General features: G+C 38.2%; 1 protein-coding gene across 5 annotated transcripts in view; it reads right to left on the bottom strand.

The window, feature by feature from the left end:
* Positions 1–347: 347 nt before the first annotated feature.
* The window catches only part of kiaa0586 (KIAA0586 ortholog), a gene marked incomplete at its 5' end in the record, with an annotated part of 125,627 nt that continues 109,053 nt past the window's right edge, over positions 348–16,921 (bottom strand). For all 5 annotated transcript variants that reach the window (XM_081393842.1, XM_081393840.1, XM_081393838.1 and 2 more), the window contains 2 exons: positions 348–731; positions 8,031–8,084. In XM_081393842.1, coding sequence (XP_081249968.1) covers positions 583–731; positions 8,031–8,084 — 203 coding nt within the window. In that variant the 3' untranslated portion in view covers positions 348–582. The remainder of the gene's footprint in view (positions 732–8,030; positions 8,085–16,921) is intronic.

Raw genomic sequence — 16,921 nt, 5'->3', positions numbered from 1 at the left:
ACTTTATGGCGATAGTCAGAAGTCTGGTTCTACGAGACTGCTTCCACTCATTCTCCCAGACTTTATCATGTCTTGAGTGCTGAAAAGGAAACAGGATGCTTATTAGACAGGCATCATCAGTGCAGGATACTGCAAAGCAGCATCTGATAGCGGATATCTCTCCCTGTAATGGGAGAAACAGCAGTCTGAGACTAATGATGTGAAAACCCTCTCTCATGAAGTAATGCACTGCGCTGCCATTACCATGACAGAGAACATCCCTGTTCAGACAGAATCAACCCGACAGCTGACGTCAACCTGGCGAGAAATCCGTTAAAACTATTTAAAAAAAAAAAATAATTAAGAAGTTTTGCAGGATTTGTTTAAAATTTATTTGTATAAAAAGTGTACAATTACAATACATATGGTTTTATTTAACAGTGATGCTAAGTGATGACAAGAGACAAGAAAAAAGTTCATTATATCTCTTGTCATCCAACTATGAGCGTCTGTAATGTTAATAATTTAGAACATCAAGAACATCTCATTCCTTTCAGGCACTTAGCAGTTTCCTGGCAGAGAGGTTTCATAGGGTCTTCGCTGTTAAAACACATCATTAGCAGAAGAGTCTGTGTCTCCTTCAACAGAGCTGAGGCTGACAGACTCTTGATCCTGTTTGGCAGAGGGCAGCCTCAGTGACATCACTCTGACATCACTTCCTCTTCCGTCTGTGTGCAGAAACATGTCTTCACCTGTGGGGATGGAAACAAAATTTGAGCTTATAACAATGCAAATGCATTGCATAAACAAGATTTCAATAGTAGAAATTATTTGTGGTCACTAAGATTTTTTTTTTTTTAACAAAATACTTTTATTTCGCAAGGATGCATTAAATTGATCACAAGTGACAGGAAAGATATTTATAAATGTTACAAAAAAAGTTGTAAAATGAACTTTTTTATTCATCAAAGAATCCCCAAAAAATGCATGTTTCCACCAAAATATGACGCAGCACAACTGTTTTCAGCATTGATAGTAATAAATGTTTCATAAGCATCAAATCAGCATATTAGAATGATTTCTGAAGGATCATGTGACAATGAAGAGTAATGATGCTGAAAATTCAGCTTTGCCATCACAGGAATAAATTACAATAACAATATATTAAAGTAGAAAACAGTTATTTAAAAATAAGATTATTTTAGAGTAATAATATTTCAGAATTACTCTTTTTACTGTATTCTGCATAAAATAAATGCAAATATAATATAAAAGCTATATATGCTATATTAAAGCTAATCATTTCAGCCTTTATGAACACTTGCATCCTGAGAACACAATCCAAGTGCTCCATTTGCTAAAATTCAAACAATTCAATGCAATTAAGTCATCCTATTAAGCCAAAATAATGAAGGCTTTCCAGTTAATGACACACAGAATAGGACTGTGAACTCATCATCCGAACACACTGACATCAGCTGCTTATTAGGACGTTTTTTATAACCGTCACACTGGCCTGGCGGTGACACACTTACACACACAAGCAAACACTCATCAGTCATTTCCTCTGTATTTTGGGGGGCAGCAGGCAGAGGCTGGGTGGGCATTTACCCCGACCGATGGGGCGTGCAGAAGAGGAAGTGTGAGTGAACAGAGCATCATGGGACCGCCGGGCACACACTGATGGAGATCAGCAGGGAGCTCACATTCAGACTCACACACACACATACAACAGAGGAAGATGTTCTTTCCTATGTGTTTTCTCAAGCTGTTAAGGAATTGTCACTGGTGAGGAAAATGAAGCTGTATCGCATAAAGGGAATAGGCCTGTATTCTACACAAGTTTTATTTTTGTCCTTATACTGTTAGTCAAGTTTTCTTGCACTGCTGTACCTATTTAATGCATTTGTAAATAAAACATATTGATACTGTATATTCACAATGATTTAAATTTATAAATATGAGACTTATGTCCATATGAGACTACTTTCACAATCCTCCTTTGTCTTGCAAGTATGAGAATGTTAAAGGGTTAGTTCACCCAAAAATGAAAATTCTGTCAGTAATTACTCACCCTCATGTTGTTCCAACAGCGTAAGACCTTTGTTCATCTTCGGAACACAAATTAAGATATTTTTGATTAAATCTGAGAGTTGTCTCACTCCTCCATAGGCTTTCAGAGGGACCGAAACTTGCTGGCCCAGAAAAGTTATTAAAGAGATCGTTAATATAGTCCAAGTGACTACAGTGGCTTAATCTTAAGTATATCAAGCGACGATAATACTTTTTGTGCGCAAAAACAAACAAAAATAACAACTTTATTCCACTATTCATTTCCTTCTCTCTGGGCCTCTAGTTGGTTCACGTAGTGTTTTTGCGTAGCACGTCTGTGTTACACGTCACCACGTAGGCTCACTATTGGCCGACGCCGGTCATGTGTGTGATGCGTGATGACGTGCAACACAGACGCGCAGCGCAAAAACACTACGTGAACTAACTTGAGGCCCAGAGAGAAGGAAATGAATAGTGGAATAAAGTCGTTATTTTTGTTTGTTTTTGCGCACAAAAAGTATTCTCGTCGCTTTATAAACTTAAGATTGAGCCACTGTAGTCACTTGGACTATATTAACGATCTCTTTAATAACTTTTCTGGGCCAGCAAGTTTCGGTCCCTCTGAAAGCCTATGGAGGAGTGAGACAACTCTCAGATTTAATCAAAAATATCTTAATTTGTGTTCCGAAGATGAACGAAGGTCTTACGCGGTTGGAACAACATGAGGGTGAGTAATTACTGACAGAATTTTCATTTTTGGGTGAACTAACCCTTTAAAACTCGTTTTAATGGCATCTGACTTAAACCTCAAAAAAGGCAAAAATTCTGCCTTATATATGTGTGTCTGTATCATGTGTGTGTGTAAAAGTATAAAACATATATTATATACAGTATATATTCTTTTTAAAATAATACTTCATTTTATTTTTTCGTTATTTGTATTTATCTTTACCAGACTCTTGACAATTATATATACTGTATATATAAAACAGTTTGTTCTGGTTCTCGAATCTGATTGGTCGAGAGCCTTTTCCAGCCGTGGAATATTCCCCAGTCTCGGCAATGAAACCGTTTCACCATTTGTCTCCATTCTGTGACTGTCATGACGGACGAGCAAACCACCATAATTTTACAAAAACTACTGTTGCTGTGTCACAAAAAGACTTTTTCAGGCGAGAATGTAGATTTTATTATTTATTTGTTTATTTAAAAGGGACAATGCATATTAATGGACATCTTAGCTTTTCAGCAGTGTAAATATGCCAGAGTTAGCCCGTAGGGCTATTTTACATCTGCAGTCCCCCGTCAGGTCAGATATTTAGACCTCAAATACGATATATAGAGAAAAATATATATAATAAAATTTAATTATATAATATAACTAATATATACTGTATATACAGATGCATGCATGCTAAAGGCTGAGGTATAGATATAATTTTTATGTGGGCCATCATATATTAATCTCTTTGTTTTTGTGACTTCTGGAAGGACATTTTTGTAGCTTAGTATCAATAAAAATGTGTACAGGTTGGAGAGGGAGTATGTTGAAATACACCTATAAAGTAAATCAAATTCTTTTATTTCAAAGGAGCAAGGAAAGTAATGTTTTCCATGATATGTCTCTTTTAAACATATCTTCTAGTATGCTTTGATCTACAAAACATAATTTAAAAGGCAGAACATGTACTAGGAGACCTAAAGAGATTTTTTTATGATGAGCCTCTCCCATAATTTCCCTCCCACAAATATTGAGCTTCATTGCCTTGGACAGACTGAACAGCCAGCACATGGTTTTACTGGAGTGTGTTCAAAGCAAACTGACACAATCAGATTCGTTCAATAGATGATTAATAAAAGCCACTTCACACCCCACGCTTGAATCATAACCTGGATATAATAATAAAGAAAAACACCCACAGATCTAAACATCTGATATGGATCGACTATTATAGCGAGATCATGAGGTGATGTACTTCCACGTGGAAAATATGGACTCGTCATAATTTGGACAGTGATTTGTCTTTTGTCTGTTGCCAGCACTGGCAAAATAACCTGAACAAGACACAAATAAAAGGCCAATCAGCACAAGCATAGTCAGAAATGTGGCAACATGCTTATTAAAGGGTCTGTACACCCACAAATTAATATTGTCATCATATAATTATACTGTCTTTCCAAAAACTGCATGACTTTCTTTTTCCACGATGTGACTGTGAAGCTTTATTTTGATGGTTTATACATTTTCTTATTCTTTATACACTTTGCAACTACGTCAACTAACTTTCATTGGAGTATTTGTTGACTTTAGTAGACTGTTAGGTTAGGTTAAGTTGACGTACTTGCAAAGTTACTTATCATCAGTAGAATGTCAAATCAAAATGAAATGTTAGCAGACATTAAGCAGACAGTCTACAAATACTCTAATGACTGCTAGTTTCCATGCATTTTGCTCTTTAGCAAAAAGTAGCCTGAACATTCTGCTATAAAAAAAAAAATAAATCTTTTAAAGAAAGTCATACAAGTTAAGAAAACCATGAGTAAATGAGTGTGTTCACTTTTGGGTGAACTGTCCCTTTAAAACACTGTGAAGAGCCTGAAACTCATTCACAATGGAAGCGATGACCTTCATCTTGTACTGTAAACTACTGAAAAAAGAGAGGACTGAATAAGTAATGTTATTTCACACATTATTCAAAGGTAAAATACCCCCGGCATGTTTGTTTGCTGTAGTGTGTCTTTATGGCCGTCTGCAGTGAACACGGCCTCTGTGGAGCAGATGGGCCAGGTTTGGCACAGATCCTTGTTGGAAAAGCCTATGGCCTACAAACGCTACAGACTGACTACAACACCTCAGGGTGGAAGGGAGAGAGCAAATCAAGGCAGTGAAAGGGAAAGAATGAAAACAGAAATATACAGATGAAAAGAGAGTGGGAGTTTATCCACCAACAGAAATAAAAACTTCTTTTAAGTTACATGTTCATGTACTGTAAGCCGCCCTGAGCTATTCATACCCAAGTAAGCATGATAGTGGGTGTCATGAATCAGTAAACAGCATTCAATGAAAAATAAAAAATAAGCCCTCAAAGAGAGTCTAGACTTTGTGTTAAAAATGAGAGTAGCAGATGAATATGAGAAACTGCCAAAAAAAGGGTAACACTTTATTTTCGGGTTCAATTCTCGCTTATTAGCATGCATATTACTAGCATATTGGCTGTTTATTAGTACTTTATAAAGCACACATTAATGCCGTATTTTGCATGACCATTTTCTACATCCCTTAATTCTACCCAGTATAACCTAAACGTTACAAAAACTTCCTTACTAACCATTAATAAGCAGTAAATTAGTTTATTGAGGCAAAAGTCATAGTTACTAGTGAAAAAGTGTTCCCCATGAAAAGAATGCCAGTATTTTCTAGAATCAATGCCTAAAAGCAGCAGTGTGCAATTTCAGAGCCACTAGTGGCACTGAACAACACCGCAAACAAACAAACAATAAATAAGACAAACAGGCTATCAAGGTCTAACAGGTCACTTCCACCCAAATAAAGAAATAAAAGCAACTCATGGAACAACATGAGGATAAGTATGATGATGACAGAATTTTCCTTTTTCGGGGAACTTTTCCTTTTTTAGGACTAAGGGCAAGGCTATGATTTAATTTTCTGTGTGGGCATTAACACACATTCACCTCTCTCTGAAAAGACCTCAACTACGCAGCCAAGAACATCACACTTGAGTCGAGAGGCAGACCTGGCTGAAGACTACAGGGACGTCAGTGTGTTGGGACATTCTCAGATTGTTGGGATTGGAGAATTTAATAAGAGGCTTTGAAAAGATATCAGTACAAATCTTCACAAATAATAATTTTCTTTAAACATACAATCTCAGGACGATGGCTTCTAACGCAAAATGGAAGACATTTACATAATTGTACTCTGCGGTTGGGGGTTTAAAATGGATTGAAACCAAGCAAAACATAAAAATGCATTTGCCTAAAATTTCTGCATATCCTTGGAGAATTTAGGTTTGGAGCAAAAATCAAACCATTGCAACAATGGGATAATTGTCTTACTTTAACTCTGACATTCTGAACAGTGCTGTTGGTCACTCAGATGTCTTTTTTGAAATATTCCTGAGAGCCAAGGGTCATATGGGGACATGATAAAAAAAATTGATGTTTTTTAAAGGAACAGTAAACCCAAAAATGAAAGGAATAGACTAAAGGTCTATTCATACTTGTAGTTCGGTTCTCTTGGTTCTTTTGGTTTGAACCAAAAAAGAAAATTTAGTCCTGGTTTGCTCAGCGTTCACACTGCCATTTTTAACACTGAACCTACAAATACAAGCGTGTACATATGGTGGTATTTTTTCTACCAGCTGAGAAGTCATGAAGAGCCTCTAAGATGTGTAAAAGAGTCTAAAAAGCGCCAGAAATTCATCCGTTGCACACATAAATGAAGATCTGCTGCAAGGAGAGACAGCAATTCCTGAAAAGGTGGGTTTCAGTCCGATTGTTTGGTGCGCACCAGGGTTCGGATGGTAGCGTTCACACTTATTCAAATGAACGCACTAACAGAGCAATTGCACCAGGGTTCGTTTTAATTGAACCAATCCTGCCAAGTGTGAACATCATACCCTAAAAGTACATTAAAACATTCAAATGCACCATGATTGCTCATGTGAACCAATGCTGTTTAGCTTCACTGATCAATCTGGCAAAACATCATTAGAGAATTTAAATTTTTGTGAAAACTATCCTTGTAAAATTTCATGTTCATCTAGTTCTACACAAAAACACACCTAAAAGGATTAAACATGCATTACAAAAACCCTTCTAAATACTGCATTAGTACAACTAGAGACACTTTTTGGCTTCTGTAAGACAAATAACCGATACTATAGATCCATTAAGGATAGTACTTTCTTTCAAAAGACAAACACCCTAAAAGCTCCATCACTTATTCATGCTTTAGCAGTTTCTATACTTGCACAATACATCTCAGTATGTCAGCATCGTGTCTAGTCTCTTCTAGGTCCTACTTACTCCTCACGTATTAATAACAGTTAAAACATGACAAGTCTTTACTAAGTGAGCAGCAGATGGGAGTGAGCTATCTGAAATGAGAGCTGAACGCTCACCAAGAAGAAAAAAACAGCTGCTTTAGTTTTCTGCAGAAGAAAAAAAAAGTCATACAAGTTTGAAAAGACATGAGGGTGAGTAAATGATGACAGAATGTTCATTTTTGGGGTGTACTATCACTTTAAATCTCAAACTAGATTCAGAACTGATTGGTATCGGTCTTTGTAAAGGATCAGTTGGTAAGGTCAAACCTTATCCGTCAGCACAGCTTTAAAATAGTACACTATGGACAATAAAAGCTCAGCTGAAAGAGAAGAGCATGCTCTTCAGAGATGGGGAAAGTAGCCAAGTGCTTCAGAAACCCCAATCTTTCAACCAGGGATCCAAAAAAACAACAAAACCAGATGAATACGTGCCAAGAAAAGGCACAAACCTGACTCAATTTGGGAATGCACCTATTCAAGAGAAATGAACCATTGGGAAAAAATTACTCACGAGTATGTAGTGTCTGAATGCGTTAAATACACAAACACAGTTTCAAACCTCCTCTAAGACACCTGCAAACACTTAACAGAGTTCTACACCCCGTTCCAAACTCTCAGGATGGACAGATAAGTCAAACTCCCCCCACTTCTGACCCCTTACATCTACTCTACTTCACTCTGCCTTTTCTCTGCTCTCATCTGGCTGCTTAGAAATTTGGGAGTGTCAAGAATGAAGCTGTCTGGCAGAGTTTTACAAAGCCTCTGGAAAGGTCTCTGTGTTGTACTGTGTGAAATTGCTCTTCACCAACAACAACGAGTAAAGAATTTAAATAAGGGGAAATGAGATCAAATGAAGCAAATCAAGTCTGAGGCATTTACACTGATACATATGAAAACAATCAAGACATACCAAACAGTTTACACAAATACCTTTCTCGTCCCCAAAAAACGTGTCATCTGAAAGTCTTCTCAGTTGCGGGAGCTCTGAGGAGAAACAAAGACAAGGGGAAAAATGAAACTAGCACAAAAAGTGCAGTGACAGAGACTTTGACATTAGAAGACTTAAAAACAAATTATTAATGAATTATATATATATATATATATATGTGTGTGTGTGTGCGTGTGTGTGTGTGTGTGTGTGTGTGTGTGTGTGTGTGTGCTCATTGGAGTAAAAAAAACACTACTGTGTTTTGGGTAGAAAACTCAAACCGGCTCATCCTTCAGCATGAGGTGACAACATAACATGAGCACAGCTGGGCTAGAGCTACAGAAACAAACAAACACACACACACACACACACACACACACACACACACACACACACACACACACGCACACACACACGCACGCACGCACGCACGCACGCACGCACGCACACAGTTATACCCTCAACTCAGTTCCCCTAAAGGCATGACAATGAGTTAAAGAGAGGCATTCACCTTCAAACTTTCCCTGCTGCAAGCCAATGCCAGACACGTTTTAAAACCCAAACTTACAGGACTAGACTGGAAGGCATAAAACAAGAGAACTATGGGCTTATTTTGGAAAAATGCTTTGTGAAATGTTCTTTAACCTCAAGCGAGGAACACAACTGGCTTGTGAACAAAATCATTTAAACCAGTTCTTTTAGCAAGTCAAAAAGATACAGCAGAACGAGTCAGATCCATGAACAAATGATTCTTTGAGCTAATCCTTGTGATGAATCTCTAAAAAGAAGTCTCAAAAACTAACTAGCTAACTGAACTGAGAGCTTGTGAACTGGAATTGAATCTGGAAATCCAAGATTAATGATGGGAAATGACAGAACAAGTACAAAGATAGTTCATGAAACGATTGCTCTTAAACTAACTGAGATAGATGATGTTCTTTAATGTAAAGGAAGTGCTGAGTACAGCGCTACAGTGTTAACAGCACTCAACATTCCTTCAGCTTTATGTACTTTCTTAGAGTGACATCACAGTACCGTTCCCATGCTCTAAAGAGAGCCGAGATAAATCATAAAAGGGTATGCAGGTTTAAAACAAGATAAATACCATGCAAGGCTAAGAAACAGGGTGTGTGTTTAAAGAGTCGGTCAAGAGTTCTTTCTTTCATTCTTTCGCCAATGTGTCAAAGCGAGACTAATGATCCATAAATTAATTATACCATCTTCCCTGCCTCATTTCTGTGGAACACAGCCCAAGGGTTGTTCCTTGGGATAAATGTCAGGTTGACTTTGATTTATAGGGATTTTTTCCACAGGTGGAGACCTCCTGACATAACCCTGCAGATCCGTGAGCCTCCGCGTTCATGAGGCCAGGTGGAGCTGGGGTCGTCCTCAGAGCGTTTAAAACCCCATCAAACTTCCTATCCCCTAAAGACAGATTAAGTCAATCAAAGCCTTCAATGGCTCTTAACTAATCCTTTTCTTTGGGCTTGTTTACAGCACTGCTCAGAAAAGCCGCATGGGCTGCCGATTGAAGCATTGTGTTGCAAAGCGCCGCCCACCACCCATGTCCCCCTTTTCCATCAGTCCCGACCTCAGAAACAAGAGCAGAGTTGAATACAGGGAGTGCTAATTGAGAGTCAAGAGGTTATGACCTTTGGATGGGGTCCACGTGACCCCACCCTACACCCAAGAGAGGGAACTACGGCCTGGATTGGGAGGGGCTTCTGATATGGTTTGAAATCAGGGTCACATGGAGCGTCCTCCCTCTCAGTAGATCCCACTGATAAAGAGACGGGGGCCGCTGTGTGAAGATCTAGCAGCAGGGTTGAGTTGGGATAGAGGGGGATTTGCATTCGGCCAGAGGAGCTTTCACCCCCCCTTTCTTGCTCTGTCCAAGGAGGGCTGGAGGGGGGGGGGGGGGGGTGATGGGACAGCCTCTCAATGCTCCTTTCATCTGGATCTGCAAGGAGAGGTTGGAACAGAGAGCTGGACTTAAGACAGCAGGCAGGACTCCCATGTGGAGAAGCCGGGCTGTAACCTCACACACAGGGGTCAAGGAGCCGAGAGGAGATAGGGTCATCGAGGCCACTGCTCAGGGCCAAAGATAGAGAGAGAGAGACCGAGGAAGATAGAGAGAGTGAAAGAGAACAGAGAAAGATCTTATCCGTCTTCATTTTGAGAAACCTCCCCCTTTTACCTCCAAGGGCTCTTTAAAAGCATTGGACACTGTATCAGAACATCACAAAGACAAGGCCACTGTTTAAGACCACTGTAGGCCATCAGAAGCCTTTATATGTCACGGCGGCCAAGAGGTGAATCTCATGAAACCTGTCAGTAGCCGTATTTTACCCCAAAATGTAAACGAACAAATAAAAAAATCTATAGGAATTCTCCTGAAATGTCAGCCTGAAAATCAACAGACTGTTCAATATTAATTAAGTGATATAATGTTTACCAAATTAAGATTACTAGCTGACAGCAATTAGAGTAGAATGAATAAAAAAAATATATATATAAAATAAAAATAAAAGTGTTGTGAGATTATTTTTATGACAATTAAGCCCCTTTCCCCCTAAATTTTCATTACCATAATGTACAAAAGTATATATATTTTATATTATAAGTATTAATGGATTAAGGCAATACAACATATTGCAAATCTGTATCAATTTCTGTCAATAATGAGAATCATTAATTGAGAAAAACAGAACTTACCAAATTTTTTTTTTTAAATCCATCCAAACATGCATGGATGAATATTAGTAATGTAAATTTGTGGAAAACATTCTTAAATGTCATGAGAATAATCATGTAAAATTTGTGGAAATTTTAAAAAGCTTAATTTTCTAGTAGCAAAATTTTATTTCTTATTTTGATTTTGGGGAGAAATGTGACCTAGATACTGGTATTATATTTTGCTTAATGATAAAATCTAATATGGCCACCATCTGCTGGATCGATTATATTAGCCCAGCATAACTGGAGGGGTTAAAGAACGGCAACATGAATCTTCTCAAATACTCTCTCACAAACTTAGACCACAGCAGGACAACTAAACCTTGCTACAGAGGGATTTCTAAACGTCAGTTTTCTGGCAACGCTGCATTATAATATATTAACACAACTTTTTCCATCCAGCAAAGATGCATTTCACAGGAGCCACGTTGATAGGGGCTTTCAAAAGCATGAAAGAATAAAGCCATAGAAAGTGAACTGCTAAGGACACTCCTTTGGACTGCCTGGTATTTTTAGATAAGTAGGTTATTTGTCCCAAGAGGATCTAGGGGACCTTCAGAGACCGAGCCTCAAAAATGGCTAAGAATAAAAAAACCTCATATGGACCAGTTTCAAAGCAGGTCAAACAGAAAGGTAAAATAATTGAGAAATCGGCTCTGCTCCAGAAAGAGCTCTGCCAGGCTGGCCTTTCTCTCGCCAAACTCTGATTTAATGAGGTTTCCTTCAACACAAAAGAAAACAACAGAAGTCCTTTTTCACTCACCCCGTCAACGATTACGTCTAGAATACTAAATTAAGTCTTATTTTTACACTACTCTGAACATACTACAATAGACTAAAGAAAATAAGCAACAAACTGCCTTTATAAATTGGACTAAAATGATTTAATCGTTTAGCTAAGTAGCTGTAATGGTATAATAGTATATTTAAATGGTATAATGATAGCATTTTGAAATGTATAATGAAGAATTAAGATTGGTGATAAGCTTAATTTCTCACCATGAGTTATTTTTAAAATGTAAAATAGAAACCAATTTTTAAATACATAAATATGTAATAAATCTGGGGTTAAAGGGGTCAAATCACATTTGTGCCAAAACATTCAGAATTTAGTTTTTTAACCACATTCTCAACTCTCCCTGACTTTTCATACTTTAAAACTATGCAAACACCCTCTCTGAATGCGTAACGAGATTGCCATTGCGTCCAATATACTGTACATTTTTTATTTTCCATCCTTTAAAAAAAGCATCTTTGTAAAAAGCTGCATTACATTATCACAGAATCACAAAACAATCGGATATGTATCACTCAAACTATGAAGATCAGCCTGAAAGATTATGTTAAAAATAAATTTTAGCTGCTCTTTTGTAATGTTTGGATCAAATTGACAAACTTTTGCAGCTTAGATTTTACTAGGGTGGAACTAGAGTGGAAGTTATGGAAGTTTCATTATGTTTTTCACTTCAACCTTTTTTAAATAATTTCTCACGACCACTTTAAGCATCACTATAAACACAAAAAAGCAGTTAGAAACCTTCCCACAGCTTGCACTATTCCAGAAAAATATCATTTAGAGCAAAAACTAAGGGAAATACCAAAACTGCTTTGATATCTACAAACGCTTTTGACTGTCCACGCCCTTTCTTGATGTGTGTGTCCGCCAGCTGTACGTTAGATCTGCGTTCTCATGCAGCGCCACTTCCCACCGGCTCCCAACAACAACTTTATGATCGAGGCCTGGAATCAAGCAGACTTGAGGGAGATCACATGACATTTTACCTGAAAACTATTTACTATCTGGCCCAGCCAGCAAAGCGTTATATTGGCTTAGCACACCTTCAGAGCTTCAGATTTGGTAATTAACAGGCATGCCTTTGAAAAGTAAGCCGTCAACTCCAATCTGGCCATTTGAGTCTGGAACGCTCCTCTGTTGAGGGCCTGCCGAGCGTATCGCAGGTATGTGGGGGCCTCGGCCCCGCAGGAGGAGCTGTAATCAGTGAGGGGTGCCCGGGTGGGCCTGTGGGCGAGCAGCCCGGACTCTCAGCCATCTGCGAACAGGACAGCATCTGTCCATAGAGCCAAAATTATCTGGAATGAGGGGGAGTGACGGAAAGGCATCTATGTGTGATTGAAACGTATCGCTGGCAAGCGCACATACACACACACACACACGGATCTGTTGCAATGCATGATGGGACATCCTTTTAGGAGAGAAACCTGGTAAACGGTAAATGTAACTTACAGTGATGCAAATAACTTACATACTACTATATAAACTACCTTATGGAAATTTGGGGCCAGTAATTTAAAATAACGATGCATTAAATTGATCAAAAGTGATACTTAAGATTTTTGTATTGTTTTATTCATGTTTATTCATATATAGTATGTTGACCATCCTTTGGCTGGTAAAGAATAAGAGTGGAGTAGAGAAGGATAGGAAGAGCTTAGGTGTGGCAGAACTTGGACGTGATCATGTGACAGCACTGATAGATTCAAGATGCCGGTCTGGTCGTAGGGAATCGAGTGTGAGCCAGGATTTTGATAGGACACTGGGGTCCATTCCAGTACACCCGCAGGGAGGAGAGGGAGAGATGGAAGAAGGAGAGAGGGAGAGGTTGACAGGTTGGCAGTGAGAACAGGTCTGATAGGAAACAGATGAGTGGAGAGAGACTCATGACTGTCTGTAATCTAGCTGCAAACACACTCACCTATGATATAAAACACTGAGCCATGTCAAAGGGGCGAAACAATTAAATGAACCAGCATAAAATAAAGTTATAAGCCACAAGAAGTCATGTGTTAGATCATGAAGCCTTATTACATCATGAAGCCATATAGCCCTCAAGTGCCTTATTGCTCTTATAAAAAAAAAGAAAAAAAAACCTGGTTATGGTTTGCTCTTTACCTCTACATTTGATGATCGCTATTCAAAATATTATTGCACAGCAAGGCAATGTGCCTATTGATTGGCCATCTATTTTTTTTCAGGAATATAAATAAAAATAAATACAAAAATAATTGAATAAAACACACTTACATATACATATATCATATAATAAATAATATATATGAATAAATAAATAAATAAATCAGATAAAACATATGCATATACATACATAATATATTATATTATGTAATGTATATGTATATGTGTGTGTATATATATATCATGATCTTGATCAGAATTTTCTGCATCATTACTCCAGTCTTCAGTGTCACATGATCCTTTGATTTGCATTTTCTTGTTCTTGCATTTTGAAAACGGTTGTGCTGCTTAACATTTTTGTGGAAACCGTGATACATTTTTTTTTTTTAGGATTCTTTGATGAATAAAAGCGCATTTATTTAAAAAAGAAAACTTTTGTGACATTATAAATGATCAATGGACTGCATCTTTGTTGAACAAAAGATTTTTCTTTTTTTTTAAACTACTAACCCCAAACTTTTGAACAGTAGTGTATACAGCAATAAATAGCTTAGTTAAACCTGTCCACCCAAAAAGCACTTCATCAACTAATCACATCTGAAAAGCAAGTCATCTCTGCATCCAACGACAGCAGCAACGACTCAGGAGCCTGCAGTTTCCTGTAAAGTGGGCCCATGTTGGCCTGTGTCACGCAGGAGGACACACATCTGTCCATCTGCTCAGACTGTGGCTTGCACTCAGCCCATCATCAAACACAAACCCAAGCTGAAACCTCACGAAACCTCTGCGCACTGTAACGGGAGCGATCCCATGAAAGCCTGCTCCTCCACCTGTGAAAGCAGAGACGAGGCCTTCTGCCGCGTGGCTTAGCGCCGCTGCCTGGCTCGGCTGATCAAAGCGGGATGAGCCCCCCTCTTCACTCCGTCTGGCAGATGAGGAGAGTCAGGGGTGAAGAGGTGATGACTACTGGAGCGCACAGCCGCACTCAAACCCGGTTCATTTTCAAAAGTCTATCCCTCACATCTCCACTCATCCATCTGTGAGGGGAACCTTATCTCTACGCCTGATCTCACGCTTGACAGGATGAGACGGGGGCTGCGTGATACTCCTGCTGTAACATCTCCCAAAGCAAAGAGAAGTGAGAGTTTTTAGTCTGTTAAGGAAAATGTCAATGTTTTCATTTCAAGCGAATAAAAAAATTATAATAATAATTACACAGTGTTTAGGACAACAGGCTAAAAGCTGCAGTGAACAATTTCAAAAGCAATTCCAATAATAATGGATGTTTTCAAACAGGTTGCCTAAAAACTGCCTTGTCTGCTATTGGTCAGATAAACAGATAGTTCCCGCCCCAAACTCATGCTATTGGTGGAACCATAAGTTGTCAAGCACATCAAGCCACTCAAACAAAACAAGCCACAGTTTACACTGTATGGAAAGTGAACCTGTGAACATTATTCACTGAAAATCTGCCACAGAAGAAACCACAGGTTTTGGTAAATGGTGGGAATGAGGAGTAAAACTTGAATGATATTCATTTAATATTCATAATATTCCAAAATAATAATATATAATATTCAAAAATTATATACACAAGCATTCAAAAGTTTGGGGCCAGTAAGATTTTTTTTCTTAAATTCACTTTTATCCAGTAAGGACTTATTAATAGACATTAAATGTTAAAAAATGTATATTCTAATAAATACTGCTCTTTTACACTTTCTATTCATCAAAGTACCCTGAAGAAAAAGTATCATGGTTTCTACAAAAATATTAAGCAACAGCACAACTCTTTTTGACATTGATAATAATATGTTTATTGAGCAGTAAATCATCATATTAGAATTATTTCTGAAGGATCATGTGACACTGAAGACTGGAGTAATGATCCTGAAAATTCAGCTTTACCATCACAGGGATGAATTACATTTGAACATATATCAAAATAGAAACAGTTATTTACAATTGTAATAATACTTCACAATATTATTGCTTTTATTGTATTTTTGATCAAATAAATGCAGCTTTGGTGTACATAAAATACTGAAAAATCTTAACAACCCCAAACTTTTGAACAGTGTATAATATTCAAAAATATGATATATATATATATATTTTTTTTGCCAGAAACTATGGTTATAGAAAGCACATGAGTCAGTAATATGACAAAACATTTAAAGCTGATGATAAACACCATTTCCTGCACTTCAAGCCTTTTTCCGGGCCGCACTTGGCCAGTTGGCGTCAGTGGAAGAGGGCTCTCGTAACAGAAAGGCATGACGAGGAACTTCAAACATGCGGCGTCCAGAACAGACACAATAAAATGATATGCGTGGCCTGAGTGAGTGGCCTTCAGCAGCTGTTCAGACGCAGACATGTCAGAACAGCTGGACGGACTGACATCAGATTCTCAGCCTTCCTCAGATTACACTGGACAACTGGACGAGGGTTTTATTCTTAACTAGACACAAACAGCACAAACAAGCACACTGATAAACATACAGAAGAAGAAACTCTTAGCGTGCATTGAAATAAGGACAAATCTTGATTCTATCTATCTATCTATCTATCTATCTATCTATCTATCTATCTATCTATCTATCTATCTATCTATCTATCTATCTATCTATCTATCTATCTATCTATCTATCTATCTATCTATCTACATGTAAATATCTATCTATACATCCATCCATTCATCCATCCATCTACAGTATCTATTTATTGAATACCTACCTAACAACCAAACAACGAACGACTTTTGAATATATGCAAACTGATCACTCTATTGCACTTTCATTGCATTGCGAGTATGTTTAAATTGCACTATAAACCCAAACTTCAAGTAAAGGGGAACCAAGCTTCGTCTTTGCGAGCACATGCATGCTCGGTGACTAACAGTGGTGCAATTTTACTGTGAACCATTACAACATCTAATACGGCATTGCAAAATCCCTGTAACTTAGCAGCACTGAAGCCATAAAAGTCTTGAGAAGTGATCTGAGAGCTTTGTCCGCTGAACCCTGTGACAGTTGTGTTACAGCCGCTGTGACTCTGCAGGGTGGCGAGCCGTAACTGTGGCGTGAAATCGCTCTGCAGCATCTGCAGGTCAGGAGATGGGAAAACTTGATGGAGCGCGACGATAAACAAGAACTTGGCCAGGCGAGTTTCTGTCAATCAACGGCAGATAAGGAGTCAGTGTGGAACTACTGACAAACAGACCGA

The sequence above is a fragment of the Scardinius erythrophthalmus genome (genome assembly GCF_964197995.2).
Source record: "Scardinius erythrophthalmus genome assembly, chromosome: 19".
NCBI classification, from domain to species: Eukaryota; Metazoa; Chordata; class Actinopteri; order Cypriniformes; family Leuciscidae; genus Scardinius; species Scardinius erythrophthalmus.
The sequence above is the reverse complement of the archived record's forward strand: the minus strand, read 5'-3'. Positions and strand labels throughout refer to the sequence as shown.